At 43.8% G+C, this 13,626-nt stretch overlaps 2 protein-coding genes across 3 annotated transcripts; both read right to left on the reverse strand.

Moving 5' to 3' along the window:
- Window positions 1-2,222: 2,222 nt before the first annotated feature.
- On the reverse strand, window positions 2,223-5,050 carry calhm3 (calcium homeostasis modulator 3). Its single transcript, XM_055029430.1, has 4 exons — window positions 4,602-5,050; window positions 4,024-4,151; window positions 3,803-3,930; window positions 2,223-2,829 (listed from the first exon to the last, which is right to left on the reverse strand). Exons 1-4 carry the CDS (start codon window positions 4,886-4,888, stop codon window positions 2,383-2,385), a joined length of 990 nt encoding a protein of 329 aa, XP_054885405.1. The 5' UTR covers window positions 4,889-5,050; the 3' UTR covers window positions 2,223-2,382.
- Window positions 5,051-5,992: 942 nt separating this feature from the next.
- hells (helicase, lymphoid specific) lies at window positions 5,993-13,429 on the reverse strand. 2 transcript variants are annotated; one of them, XM_055029424.1, is made up of 23 exons: window positions 13,102-13,429; window positions 12,269-12,369; window positions 12,057-12,172; window positions 11,830-11,952; window positions 11,720-11,761; window positions 11,609-11,636; window positions 11,461-11,525; window positions 11,309-11,350; window positions 10,427-10,636; window positions 10,153-10,335; window positions 9,919-10,062; window positions 9,637-9,833; window positions 9,458-9,551; window positions 9,225-9,386; window positions 9,003-9,145; window positions 8,703-8,850; window positions 8,527-8,610; window positions 8,276-8,395; window positions 7,425-7,541; window positions 7,099-7,258; window positions 6,922-7,018; window positions 6,349-6,425; window positions 5,993-6,231 (listed from the first exon to the last, which is right to left on the reverse strand). In XM_055029424.1, exons 1-23 carry the CDS (start codon window positions 13,107-13,109, stop codon window positions 6,149-6,151), a joined length of 2,544 nt encoding a protein of 847 aa, XP_054885399.1. In that variant the 5' UTR covers window positions 13,110-13,429; the 3' UTR covers window positions 5,993-6,148. The 2 variants fall into 2 exon arrangements, 1 of the variants encoding a protein (XP_054885399.1); XR_008605932.1 differs by having other exon boundaries at window positions 6,206-6,231; window positions 6,885-7,018.
- Between the last annotated feature and the right edge of the window lie 197 nt (window positions 13,430-13,626).

A 13,626-nucleotide genomic window follows, 5' to 3' on the forward strand; every position in this document is an offset into this window, starting at 1 on the left:
AAGCGCGAGACCTGCGCTTCTTCCTTAATCCGGTTCAGTCGTTCCAGTCGCTTTAGCGCCATCTGTTGGTCAGGAGTGCCCTGCCATGAACGAGGGGATCGAACCTTTTTCTGCATGGCAAAGTCGTCCAAGTACCACCACTTTGACAAACATTTTAAAACCCTGTTTCTAACGTATGGAAGCCCGTTTCCACCACCCTGTTAAAAAAATATATATAAATTATCTCATTAATATGAGATAGTATCTCGTTATTTTGAGATATTATCTCATTAATATGAGATAGCATCTCATTATTTTGAGATACTATCTCATTAATTTGAGATCATTTATTTTATTTTTTTAACAGAGTGGCGAAAACGGGCTACCATACTAACAAACTCACCTTTAAAATCAATATAAATGGTGTCAGAAATCCAAGAAATCGGCTGAAATCAAGTATTCCTGCTGCTCTGTGCAAATTGAGCTCAGCTTCTTTCATATCGACTGATGGAGAAAAAATGTTTCTCATTATCAAGGTATTGCATGTGTGATTAAGCCAAGAGACCTTTATTAAAACGTCTTACGGTTACAATACTACTGACAATGGATATTGCAGTTTTAAACTTCTGTGCTCCAGGTACCACACTGCTGGAGCCATTATCTGGAAGTGGAAGAACATAATTGCATTGTTGTGACATTGTTGCATTGTTGTAGCCAAAAGTTTATGAATAGCATCAAAAACATTATGAACATTTCTCTATTAACCACTGAATGTGCTAAAACACTTAAAAAGCGAGAGAGAAAGAGAGAGCACAACAATTACAAACATTTACTCTGCAAAAAAGATTACACAAGTACTTTGAAAAACAATCCTATGATCTCTGTGTATAAGCAGAAAATGAAATCAAGTTTCGAGATGCTGTCCAGAAGTAGAGTCAGAGTTGATGACAGTCATAGTTACTATCAGAAAGACACTGACTAATAAACGTAAAACAAAGTCAACAAAAAACAAATCATTGCAAGTAGGGGAAGTCAGTTGGGTCCAGAGTTTGTTTGCATACACTCATCATTCTGTGCTTGTGAGAAAACCTCCATGCAAAGCTTGTCTGTCCACACCCACATATTCAAATGACAATTTTTGACATGGTTCAAGCTCAGAACAGAACATGTTGAGGACATTGGTTTGAGTGTAAGAACTGCATGGTGTGGGGCAATAATCCGTCATTATGGCTGCTGTTTCCATTGATTTATTCATTTACTTCAATTTCAATATGTGATTGGAAGATATCGGGGTCAGAGCAGCTCTGTGGGGGTTATGCGACATCTCTTCAACGTTAGCTTGACCGAGAGACAGAGGAAGGACACAGAATCATCCATAACAGGGATCAAATACAGTCATTTAACAGCCATTTTTTGGCACAACAGTTTCCCATTGTATGTTTCTCTCATTCATGACTTGAAGTCCTCAGGCTGCTTTCTTGGGGAGCTGTTGCAGGCCCAGCAGCAGACTCAGAGCATGAAGAACGAGCTCTGAGTGCCTGATCCTAGTGAGAAGGATCAGGCATGTCGTCACAGAAATATTGGATTTCTAAGGCAGGATTGATGACAATTGATTGATTTAAATGTCCTACTTAGAATTCAGGGTTCTTCCAGTTGATGTTTTCAACCTGGTCCATTGTAAGTAGGGCTGTTGCGATACACTAATCTCACGATACAATATATCCATCCATCCATCCATCCATCCATTTTCTAATCACCCTTCTCCCGAACGGGCCCGGGAGAAAGACAAGTGCCTATCTCCAGCTGCGTTCCAGGCGAGAGGTGGGGTACACCCTGGACAGGTCACCAGTCTGTCGCAGACGATACGATACAATGCGATACAATATTCTGCTCACAATATGATGATATTTAGTCAATGATTCAATACAGTTTGACCATTTTCTAAAAGATTTTAGAGGGACAGAGTGATTTTGGTGACATTTTGGGACTGTTCCACAGACTTGGATTGAATTAATTGAACTGATGGTGTAATACTGGTGTAATAAATGTTGTTTTTGTATTATATTTGTTTTATTTAAATGTTAATTGGGTGGCTTTGTGTATTTGCCACCCAAATACAGAAAATGAAATTTTTTTTAGTTTTATTCGCTTATATTAGATAATGTAATGTAATAATAACTGGTTATTTTGTTACATGTCATTTTTAATGTACATGTGCAAGTGGGAACACGGGTTATCTGAGTAGGATTTAATATATTGATACTGTGTAAAATCGATACTTTAAAAGGGGAAAAAATATCAATAAATATCGTAGAATCGATAAAATTACCCGACCCTAATTGTAAGGTCCTACTTCAATGCACAAAATGCAACAAAGCAATAAACAGCAGCCACCAAAACATCTTAAATATCTGAGTATAAAGTCTTCCCTCCTGGGTCCTGCCAGGTCACACACGGCCTGGGTCTGTGTGCAATCCTGGTTACATCCAGTTCAGGTTTGCCGTAGTACCACTTGTTGAGCAGCTGGTCCACCTGCTCCTGCTTTGTCACCCCATGAAGTCTCTCCTCTTCTTCCTGCCACCCCTCATTGACGTTCGAGATAAAGGACGGATGTGGAAGACGAAGTACCGAGTCGTCCGTCATGTCCTCAAAGAACTGCACCACACATTTCCGGGCGAAGTCGCGCGCATGCAGGACACAGGTTTCGTCAAAAAGCTTCTGCTCCACGTCCAGGTAGTTGCTCCAGTACCGTGTCTGTAAGAAGGCGGCGTGGTCTTCAAAACAGGGTTTGATAAGGCGTCCCATCGCTCCCAGTATGATCAGCAGCAGCAGGATGGACCAGCCAACTGCCTGGAGATGTTGTAGAAAGCAAGCGACACAAAACCATTGTCAACCTTGATGTGGATGGACAAACCTGCTCCCCTCTCAGAGGGACGGCCCCAAATTTTGCTTCTCTAAAGGCTTTGAAAAGTCTTGCGACTCATTATTGCTGCCTTATTAATGACAGGATTGGTATCAGATTTTACTCATTGAATCACCTGACCTACAGAGATGTGAAAGAGTACCTTCCAGATGTATTCTGTTTGCTCCCGTTAAAATGTTTCAGATCATCAAACAAATGCAAAACCCTTTAATTGCCACAAGAGTCCATGAGGACACTGGTGTCATTGTGTCAGTAAAGGGGTTAATATCAGTCAAGATAACCTGAGCGAAAACACAAAGTTGAGTTTAGATGACCATTTTATTTATTAAGGGTAAATAGTTCTTCCAAAGTCTTAGAATGTCAGTGACTGTGTTTCTCAACTGATCTTGAATTTCTTCACATCTGGGAATCACTTGTTGTTTTTTTAGATCTGTCATCTGACTTCATGCCTTCAATCTATTTCTTGATTCTACAAGTCTGGCAGTAACGAGGCATGAGTTTCCAAAATATGTGGTTAATCGGAGCTCACGCAAACTGTATGCAGAAAGAACCCAGGCTGGGATTCAAACCCAGAACCTTCTTGCTGCAAGGCAACAGTGCTACCCATCGTGCAGCCACTCATTTGCAACCGGAGTTTTGCTGTCACCCAGGTTATTTCTGCCTGATATTAATGTTTGTTTGATGAACTGGAGCATGTAAATGGGATAGTAATTAAAAAAAAAAAAACAATAAAATAGGGTCATGTCAAGGGGCACATACTTTTTCACAACCCTGAATGCTAAACAGGAATTTCAAATCAGTAGTTGACAGCTATCCACAGCAACACCTATATAGAGAATGTACAGAGTGAGTGAAAATGTTGAGTTAATGTGTTCAGTATTTTTTTTTGACAGAGCTCACTTGAGAATAACAGCGGACATATCGGGAGACCGCTTTACGGAACGAGCTGTTCTGGAAAATGACGTCCTCTTTGCAGGGCACCTTGGCCATGATCTTAACCACATCCAGACCTGTGTTGTTGGGCACGCCTAAGGAGAAATCACAAGATTGGCAAAGCATCCAAACAGTTGCACAGCTTGTTGGAAAAAATAAAAAATAGAGTCATTCTGTTTCAAGTTTACCTGAGAAAAGGCCTGGATCGACACTCAAGCTGAAAGCACAGATGAAGATCTTGCCGTCCAACAAAGTGACCAGGATCCAGACCATGGGAGCGAGCAGCGCCCTCTGGATCATGGCAGAGAACAGGTATCTGCCGGAAGACGTGGGATGGACATCAGGTACAGATGAATTATTTTGGAAGTTTGTTCATTTGAGACCTAAACATTCAGTTTATCTAAAATGAGAGAGCTGCGTCAGACTGGACCTCCAGCAGCTTCAACTCTGGTTCTCTGGTCTCTCTCAATGCCAGACTCTGTAACCCTCCATTTCCAAGGCAAATGGGAACTTTACTTTCATCTTGGAATAAATTGGACCCGGTTCAGAAGCGACTTAACACCAGGTCTGTGGTGGTTGTAGTCCATGGACATGGAACTGTCTGTGTGGTGGACCTTTATGTTCTAACATCAGCCGCTGTCCACTCTTTGTGAATCTTCTTAAAGAGCTCTCCTTCACCATCACCTCGAGGCTGCAGTTATTTCTGCTGTTGTTCTCTTTTGTTTCCCCTGAAAAACCTTTTGCGGTTAGGAAATCTTTTACTCACTTCACCACCGCAGGATTTTTGGAACGATTCCCAACCGGCCTCATCCACTCGTCCATCATGACGCCCGTATGTCGATTGACGAGGACCCCCAGGAAGAAAAAGATGATGGGCGGGACCGTCATCACTCCCAGAGAGTAGAGCTTGTTGTACTGAGGAAGGCACGGGCAGTTAAAGTCAAAGCTGGTGTAGAGCTTGACGCTGACCAGAGCCAGGACGATGCAGATCCCGTTAGAGATGGACTCAGAGTTGGACTGGAAGTACTGGAGGACTAACTTAAGACGCTCCATGAATCAAATGAACCCGCCTGAGCTTTGGGTAGAAAACAAAAATGATTCTCAGTTGCAAGGCAACAAGATGGCTTAGACTTTGAGAATAATAAAAAAAAGGACAGATCCCCTACCTAATTCACCTTTTCTGATTCTAGCAAAGAAATAAAAAATAAAAAATCCACAGATGATCCGCTCCTGCAAACAACCTCAGTGTTCGCGTTGAGATAATACACAGGGTGTGTCTTTTCAGGATGAATATACCTCAGCAGGTGACATGGACACACCCTGTCCCGCTCTTAAAGCACCAAGCCATATTTTCAAATAGCCTGAGGCTGGAAAACAATACATAAAGGCATCTTACAGAATGGGACTGTTGTAGACAATCAAATGGGTTGCATTGTTGACTTTACTGCAACACATCCCGCAGTACCTGGAATGGATGGGGTCCCAGTGGAGAGCAAAAACTCCACTTTATCAGAACGAAACCTCCATCAGAACCAGGACCAGAACCTGGTTCAGTACAAGCAGCCGTCTGTCGCGACCGACTGGGGTTTGAGAAGATGGACGCACAAAAACGAAGCAGTGCCGGTGAAGGATTGCTTCCTACGTTAATGAAGATGTTAATAGGAGAGCAAGAATGTTTAGTTGATGATGCTCAATTTCAAGGCTTTAAGCTGTGAAGACAAATTTCTTTAAAATCATGTTTGATATTTAGGGGATTTTTATAGCAACTGCAGGTGGCATAATTGCTTGATTGTGCCTGAAAATGATACTGGAGCACATTATACTTCCCCTTTAAGATGCTTTACTTCTTTTAAATTAAAAAGATGCAACAGCTTTATGGATCAAAGTTTTTTTCTAAATGTCCACAGATGTTCACTCATATATAAATAAGATATAGAAATATTTTACTTTTTCCAAGATATTCTAATTTTTTTCGCTGAACCGCTGGACTGAATCGCTGGCATCATTCTGATCCAAGGGACAGACCTCTGACCTCTGACCCTGCAGCATCTGGTTACCATGTGGCTGATTATTGAGATACTTTCTGCTTTTGTTAAATTTCCACCAACAGGGTCACAACATTGAAAATGGAACAAACACGAGGTAAATTCCTTTAAATGTCGTTTTACATTTTTAATATCACAATCTCTATAACATTTACTGACAAACAAGCATTCTTACAGCAACTCAACAGAACAAAACAGCAGCTCCATCATCGGAGAATGTCGTGGTTGTCTTCCTTAAGGTGGCAGCGGACTGGACGTCGAACGGCTCTCAGGTCAGCGTGATCTCTGACGACTCTTTGGCGTCGATCACTCTGAAGACTCCCACTTTCTCCTTCATGCTCCTTCGGTTATCTGGAAACGACAAGTCACAGTTAAAAAACAAAAAACAAAAACAGGTCTGTGTCTGATGTAGATGTCAGGAGGTGCGCAGAAATTTATCCTGAAAACCAGAGAGAGGTCGCTCCTCACCCAGCAGGTCGCTGCGATCCAGTAAGATCTCCAGATCCTTGTCACTGATCACCTTTCCTTGTGAGGATTTCACTTCCCTAATTTGAACAAACACACCAAGAGTTCCCGGGTTAAAGAGATACTTGTTGCAATGACTGCATGCAGGCTGCTGCACTGCGATGCAGTGTTGAGTTGTGTTGTGTTTAGTCCTGTCACGATAATAAATAAATCAATTAATTGCATGATAAATTAAAACAAACTCAATCGTTACTTGCATAATTTATCATTTTTCTCTTTCTACCAAAAACTGGATGATAAAAGTCTCCGGTCTGGTGCTGTGGTCTCGACTAGCTCTTATTTTGAAGGACAGTCTTGTTTTCAGAAACTTCATGACTCATTTTATCTTTTTGATTCTTTTTTAATTTATTGTGGATATTTCAAAAAATGTTAAATGTTCATCAGAATATAAAGTTTATTGATCTGCAAGAATGTGTTCTTGCACTAATATTACTTGAAAATGGTTTCAAAACAACAATATGACCGTTTATAGCATTAACCTGGTTGCGCTGCATTGAGTTGGCACAGTGGTCTTACTTCTCAGGGCCTCTGGCCTGCAGCAGCTCCCGTAGCTCGTCCAGATCGATGCAGCTCTTACTTTGATTCAGCTCTGCCTTCCCACCTTTGAACTTTTCTGGGGGAAAAAAGAGCAGCACCAAGGTGAGGTCAGGGAAGGTCAGTGACGAGCGGAAAGGTGCCCGTGCCGACGCTTACTCTTGTGGATAACCATCTGTTCCAGCTTCCTCTTGGCCGACGCCCGCTCCAGGATCTTCTGGTCGATGGTGTTGGCCGTCACTAGCCGGTACACCACCACGGGTTTGGTTTGTCCGATGCGGTGGCAGCGGTCCTGAGCCTGCAGGTCCGCCTGAGGGTTCTAAAGCAGGAAGGGAAAGGGAATCATAACCCTGCCTTTGGGTTCCAGACTTTTGTTTTCCTCCCAAATTAAAAGGAAACAAGACGACGAGGAGAAAGAAAAACCCAAACAAAAGAAAAAACTAGAGTACAAGAGATTTTAGCTCGTTCCTCAGGTTCCAACCTACCCAATCACTGTCAAAGATGATAACTGTGTCAGCTGCTGTCAAGTTGATTCCAAGTCCTCCTGCCCTGGTACTCAGCAGGAAGATGAACACCTCTGGGTCAGTGAAAAACTTTTGGATCTGAAAGAGAAAAGGATCTGCTTAGAAAGCAAACGTCATCGTCTGATTCCAAAAGAGCTGATGGAGAGCAGCAGCATGTGTTCCATTGAATGGAAATACAAAAATTCAATTCACGGCTCCCTGCCACATTGCAATTGTAATTTTATTGGGATTTCATGAGTCTGATCCACACAAAGTGACAGAAGCGGCAAGTTATTTAAAAAAAAAAAAAAAAAAAAGACACCAGTCTGCAGACCTATCAAGAGACACACGTTAACCTGAAGCGACAGTCTGGGCAAAGAGCATTAATCAAAGAACAAAGAGGAGCTGCAGAGATCCATTGCACATCCACTCCTGAGTGACTTCTGGCTCGTTCGACAGAGTCGCAAAAAAAGTAAAAAAAAAATAATAATAAATTCAGATTCTGGACAAATTTATTAACCCAAAAAGCAAGTAGTTACATACCAAAGACAAAGATTCATACTTCTGTTATTCAGGTTTCACAAATAACAGAACAGTGGTTCAACTTTTCTTAAAAACTGATTGTGCTATATGAGAAATATTTCATCCAGAAATATTTAAGTTGGTGACATAAATTGACAATAAAAAAATGACAAGAGTGTGAATAGTTTTGAAAAGCACCGTCTTGTATCCCCAGTCAGTCTCAAAATTGTAATTCTGTTGCTGCGACAGGAAACCTTGTTGCCTTAGAGAACAATAATAAAATCAATAGTTCTCCATCATTTCAAACCTACGTTCTCGTCTCTTTCGGTGTACGGCATGCTGCCATCTAACCGGCTGTATCGGAAATCTCTGAGGTAGCAGTAGTCCATCAGAATATCCAAGATGGACGTCATCTGGCTGAAGATCAGAACCTGTCAAACAGTGCAATGATCAGAATGGAAGGAAGGTCAGAGACTAAACATGAGATTCTGCTGCCTCCACACAGGACTGAGACGGGCAGAACAAGCCGTTAACATTTGATATCTTCTGGAAACACGACTACCTTGTGTCCTCTCTTCTTCAGAGCAGGCAGCAGCCTGTCCAGTATGAGAAACTTTCCTGAGGTCTGAACCAGCTGCTCATCAATCTGCAGAGATAGTTAAAAAAAAAAAGGCTTTAATCTCTAAAAACTTTGGTCTGCAGCTCAACGAGCTCCAAGAGAAAACACGGCGAGGTCACCTTGAACTGCTGTGTGACCGGGTCCAGGGGGTACTCCACCAGGTACGGGTGGTTACAGCATCTCTTCAGCACCATCAGCACATTCTGCAACTTCAACGTGATGTCGGCGTCCGGCGGGGTGGAAATGTCCAGCACTGGTGGTGATGGGCTGAGGAGGTTCAGAGAAATGGTTCAGCTCATCTTGTACGCAACGAATCTGGAACATTCTCCAGACCGCCTCAACAGATGCCGATGTCATGCAAAACTTCTGCGGATCGGCTTATGTTACTCTCGGGGAAACCCCGTCAGTCGGTTCCTGACCTGTTCTCGGCCTCCTTACGGACTTTCTCCAGGTACTTCATCAGAGCCGCCTGTGTGTCGCTCTCCGTCTCACTGTAGTCCACTGATCTACGAGTGCGACGTTTTGGTCTGCCATCTGGCGTCACCGGCACAGGAGCCTCTTTCTGACAGGAAAAACCGGAGAATTCCTGACACCGGAAGTTTTTATTGGTGGAGAAATCCAGAGATGTCAGCAGCCCTTACCTTGTCCTTTCCCAGAACCTTCTCTATGGTCTTGTTGACGACTGCGCTGTAAAGGGTCTCCTGCTTTGTGGTCAGAGGGGCGTACACTATGATCTCCTTCTTGGGAGGAACCTCAAGAGTAACATCTGTCTTCAGCCTCCTCAGGAGGAACGGGGTCAGAATCTGAGACAGAAAACATGGAAACGATGAAGGATGCTCCTTCCTCTGCCTCTCTCTCTTTCTCTCTGCCTCACCTGATGCAGCATGCTCAGGATGTTCTGCTCCCGTTCTGCCACTACCACGTCATCACCCTCACCGAGGGAGTTGATGTCAAACCAGGACTCAAAGCTGGTCAAAAACAGGATAGAAAACCGAGCTGCTCATGCTGAGAGGGACTCTACACCCAGATCTAGACATACAGATTTATAATTACCTCTTCAGGTCATCGAAGACCTCTGGGAGGAGGAAGTTGAGGAGGGACCACAGCTCAGCCAGGTTGTTCTGCAGCGGTGTGCCCGTCAGCAGCAGCTTGTTGTCGGTGGGAAGCATCTTCAGCTCGCGCACCAGCCGACAGTTCAGGTTCTTGATCCTGTGGCCCTCGTCCACTATCAGGTACTTCCACTGGAGATGCTGAGGCAGAAAGCAGAGATTCCCAAAGTCTGTCTTCACTAATACTTCCAGAATCCAGCAGGTGATTCTAGTGTGGAGGTCTTACCTGCAGAAACTTTCTGTCAATCATGGAGATCTCGAAGGAAGTGATGACAACTGGAAACATGTTGAGTGGCCCCTGAGACCTGCGGACCTGCTTCAGCAGTTTGGACCTCTCTGGTGGAGTGCCATGGTAAAGCATCACTGATATCTTGGGAAAGACGCGCAACGCAAATCAGACTGCTGCTCTAAGTCTGGCACCGGCAGACCCAGAGAGGCTTCCCATCGTTCGTCCCGTTACCTCTGGTGCAAAGCGCTTAAACTCGCTGATCCAGTTTGGTACTGTGGAGAGAGGAGCCACCACCAGGAAGGGGCCCATCACCTTCTTCTCTACCATCATAGCGATGTGGGCAATGCACTGGATGGTCTTCCCCAGCCCCATCTCGTCAGCCAGGATGCCATTGATGCCGTTCTCCCACAGCATCTGCAGCACAGAGGGAATAGAGACTGCTGGGTAACCGCGTGGCACCAAGAGCGATTCCAAACCCGCCGCCGCCACATCCGGACCCGCTCACCCTCAGCCACTCCACGCCTTCGATCTGGTACCACCTCATCACCCCGCCTGTGAACAGCTGGGGCTGCTGGATGGGGACTGGCTGCCCGTTCACCTTCCTGTCAGGGTCCAGGAGATGCTTGGCGTTCTCTCGAACCGTCTCCGACAGCCGGCTCTTGATTTCCTCGTTGGAATCGCTCATTTTTTCAATATCCTCGGCGTCGAGTTTCTTCTGGAAAAAAGCGGTGAGGTGATGGAGCCGATCGGCACAGACTGAACGCTTTTTACGTCTTCCTGCACGCTATCAGAACTATTCGACATGTCCCAGCTTCCTCACTTTTGGGAGATCAGCGATCAACCAGTGCTGACACACACCAGGTCAAGTCTGCAGGTTTACAGACTTGCTGCTAACTCAAGTGACATTCTTGTTACGCTTAGCAACATTTCAGACAAAAAAAAAAAATTGCTATCGGTCAAATCAGAATCGGCAGGTCAGGTTTTGCAAAGATTGGTGGTCAGACAGAAAACTGCAATCAGCCAATCACAGCGTTCCCACATTTAAAAAAAATGGGGCCTGATTTATCAAATTTATGACTGAGACGTATGATTGATCTGGCCTTCATCAGTCATGGAAAAGACTGAATACTTATGGATGACAGTTCTGACTCATCAAATTATTTTAGAATGAGGCTTACAGATCAAATATGAGAACAACATAAAGATGCACTTTATGTTTTTGGGATCCCATTTTCAAAATATTCTGTCCAGGTGAACGGAACTGCAAAAGAAAGCTTTCATCGGACCGGTAGTTAGTCTTTTATGTAATATTATGAAAGGATTAGACTAACTACAAGTATTTTTGAAATCATAGAAGATGGAGCAGTCACAGTAAAAGCAGCTTTACCCCTTTCTCCACTTTTGATCTCTTCGCTTGAGACATGATTTCCTGTAAAAAAAAAAAAAAAAAAAGAGAGGAGAAAAATAGAAACGCACATGAAGCAGACGTCAAGTCAAGAGGAAAACGGGACAAAACAAGGAGCAAGAACATAGACATACTTCTTTAGTCATAACATCAGCTATTTTAAAGTCTTCATCCCTCCTCCTCTTCTTCTTCTTGGCATCTAGACGGAGAGGAACAAATTTGACGGTTGGGATCTTCGACATCTTCTATTGATGTCTCTGAAGGAGCAAAAGCTCTGCTCACCTGTCCGGGTCTCTGCACCACCACCAGCCTAAACCAACAAAAAGCAAACAGTTTGTGATGAGACGGGTTGGTCGCTGCTAAGCTGAATACTCCCAGTTGCCAGTTGCTCACCTTCATGGCCTTTTTCTCCAGCCTCTCCTTCTTGAGTTTCTCCTGAAACACAGAGTCAGGCATTAGCATCCAGTGGTCGCAACACCTGAACTTTTATACACACACATTACCTCATTCTGCTGCTGCTCCATCTTTGTCAGCAGGAATTTAGAGTAGATGTTGCTCTTCTGGAGCAGATGCTGGAGTCTCTTTAAGCGCACATCCTGCGAGTCCCTCTCAAATGATTCCTGGGCCTTTAGACATTTTATTAAACAACGTCAAGCAGCTGCTCAACTCTGATCTGCACACACATGCAGAGTAACGGCAAATGTGTGGTTTTGCGGAGGAAGCTGTGCACCTTTTTCATCATCTCCTTCTCCTTTCGCTCCCCTTCCTCCATCAGCTGGTTCTCTTCCTCCTCCATTTCCTTGGTAATGATCACCTCGTGAATGTTCTCCGACTTCACACTCCCATCTAGAGACGGGAAAACAGAACACCCTCTGGTGGTGAATTTCTTTAGAGTTAAATCAGCCTGTTGAATCCATTTTAAAAAAAAACATGATAATTTACCTGCCTGACCCCCTGCGGTCTCCATGGCCGTACCGTGGGGCTCCTCAGATTCATCTGGTTTGGGGCACTGAGGGGACGCACTTCGAGTTTCCTCCTTGATGCTGAATAGAAAGAAAAACACAGGATGTGTAATGAGCGAAGGGGGCGAGGTTCAACAATGCAGTGGTTAATGTTTGGTAAATATAGGCTTTTAGCTGCATAATGGCTCTGTGGAACCACATGCATAATGTCATTCTCGGATCAAATTTGGGTTTAAAACATTCATCAGACTCCAATTTCCTTTAGTGCTGGAAGCTTTTCACAGAGCCGAGTTGTGCCAGGGGGACATTCGGTATCGGGTCGGTGTGCACAGATAAATTGACTTTCTTAACTTTGGCTGATCAGCCAATAATTCGATCTCATCGACCTCCACGAGGTTTGAGTTTCAGCCACTGGCCCAAGGTTGATGATACTGGTTTCTTTAGAAAACAGTTTTCTTTAGAAAGAAACTTTACTTACTTGCCTTCTTTAAAGCCTAAATGCCAACCGTTAATTGCAATCCTTGTTAATACTGCAGCAATGTGAGCATATAGGAAGCTGCTGTAAAACCAGAGCTCCTTCAGTGACACACTGCTGCATCCTATGTGCACAAAGGAGCGTGATCACAGATCACTTCATAACAAACTTTATAAGGCTTCACATCCCTGCAGATCTTTGTTTCTATTCATTTCTCCTAAATAGTCTCTCATCTAATATGCAAACATCGACTAGTGTGTCAAAATGTTCCAAGTTTTTATTATGAACAGCTATTAGTAGGCGCGTTTCTTTTAAACGTAAAAGACAAATTCACTTACCTGCTCATTGTGGTCCACGACGAAGAAAGACGACTGCGTTGTATAAATATATTTTAAAAGGACTAATTTCAGCTTTCTGACAACTTTACGAACAGTTTCTGCTCAGCAAACCTAGTATCAAGCTCAGGTTATTCAAGCAGCCATGTTGTCCGGGTCGGAAGCTGCCGAATGGTCAAGTATAATTGTATCTTCGAGAAAAACCTGCTTCCACAGTACACATGTACAACGTAGCTCAAAGAGAGCGACTCTGAAACACATATAGCTAAATAAACTCAGTCTGGGTTCGAACACACCGCTGGTTCGAGAGAAACTTCATCCGCCTCGCAGCACAGCGTCAAACGTTTGCTGCGCATCCGGTCACTGACTTTCAAAATAAAAGTGTTCGCGTAAACCACCTCGTTGAAGAACGAGCTCCTACGCGACATGGACTTTTATTGTGAAAGGCAAGGAATTATGTCTTTCGGGAAAATTGTCTCACTTGGTGCAGATGCGGAACATTCGGAGGGGCGGGCTTCTACATTTCCC

The sequence above is a fragment of the Poeciliopsis prolifica genome, unplaced genomic scaffold (genome assembly GCF_027474105.1).
Source record: "Poeciliopsis prolifica strain line A6 unplaced genomic scaffold, Auburn_PproV2 SCAFFOLD005, whole genome shotgun sequence".
Lineage (NCBI taxonomy): Eukaryota > Metazoa > Chordata > Actinopteri > Cyprinodontiformes > Poeciliidae > Poeciliopsis > Poeciliopsis prolifica.

Coding starts and splice junctions, on each gene's coding strand:
- calhm3 (XM_055029430.1), bottom strand. CDS start 4,888: ATGGAGCGTCTTAAGTTAGTCCTCCAGTACTTCCAGTCCAACTCTGAG. Junction 4,152..4,601: donor AAAAATCCTGCGGTGGTGAA/GTGAGTAAAAGA, acceptor GTCTTCCGGCAG/ATACCTGTTCTCTGCCATGA. Junction 3,931..4,023: donor CGATCCAGGCCTTTTCTCAG/GTAAACTTGAAA, acceptor ATTTCTCCTTAG/GCGTGCCCAACAACACAGGT.
- hells (XM_055029424.1), bottom strand. Junction 9,552..9,636: donor GTCTTCGATGACCTGAAGAG/GTAATTATAAAT, acceptor GTTTTTGACCAG/CTTTGAGTCCTGGTTTGACA. Junction 6,232..6,348: donor GGATCGCAGCGACCTGCTGG/GTGAGGAGCGAC, acceptor TGTCGTTTCCAG/ATAACCGAAGGAGCATGAAG.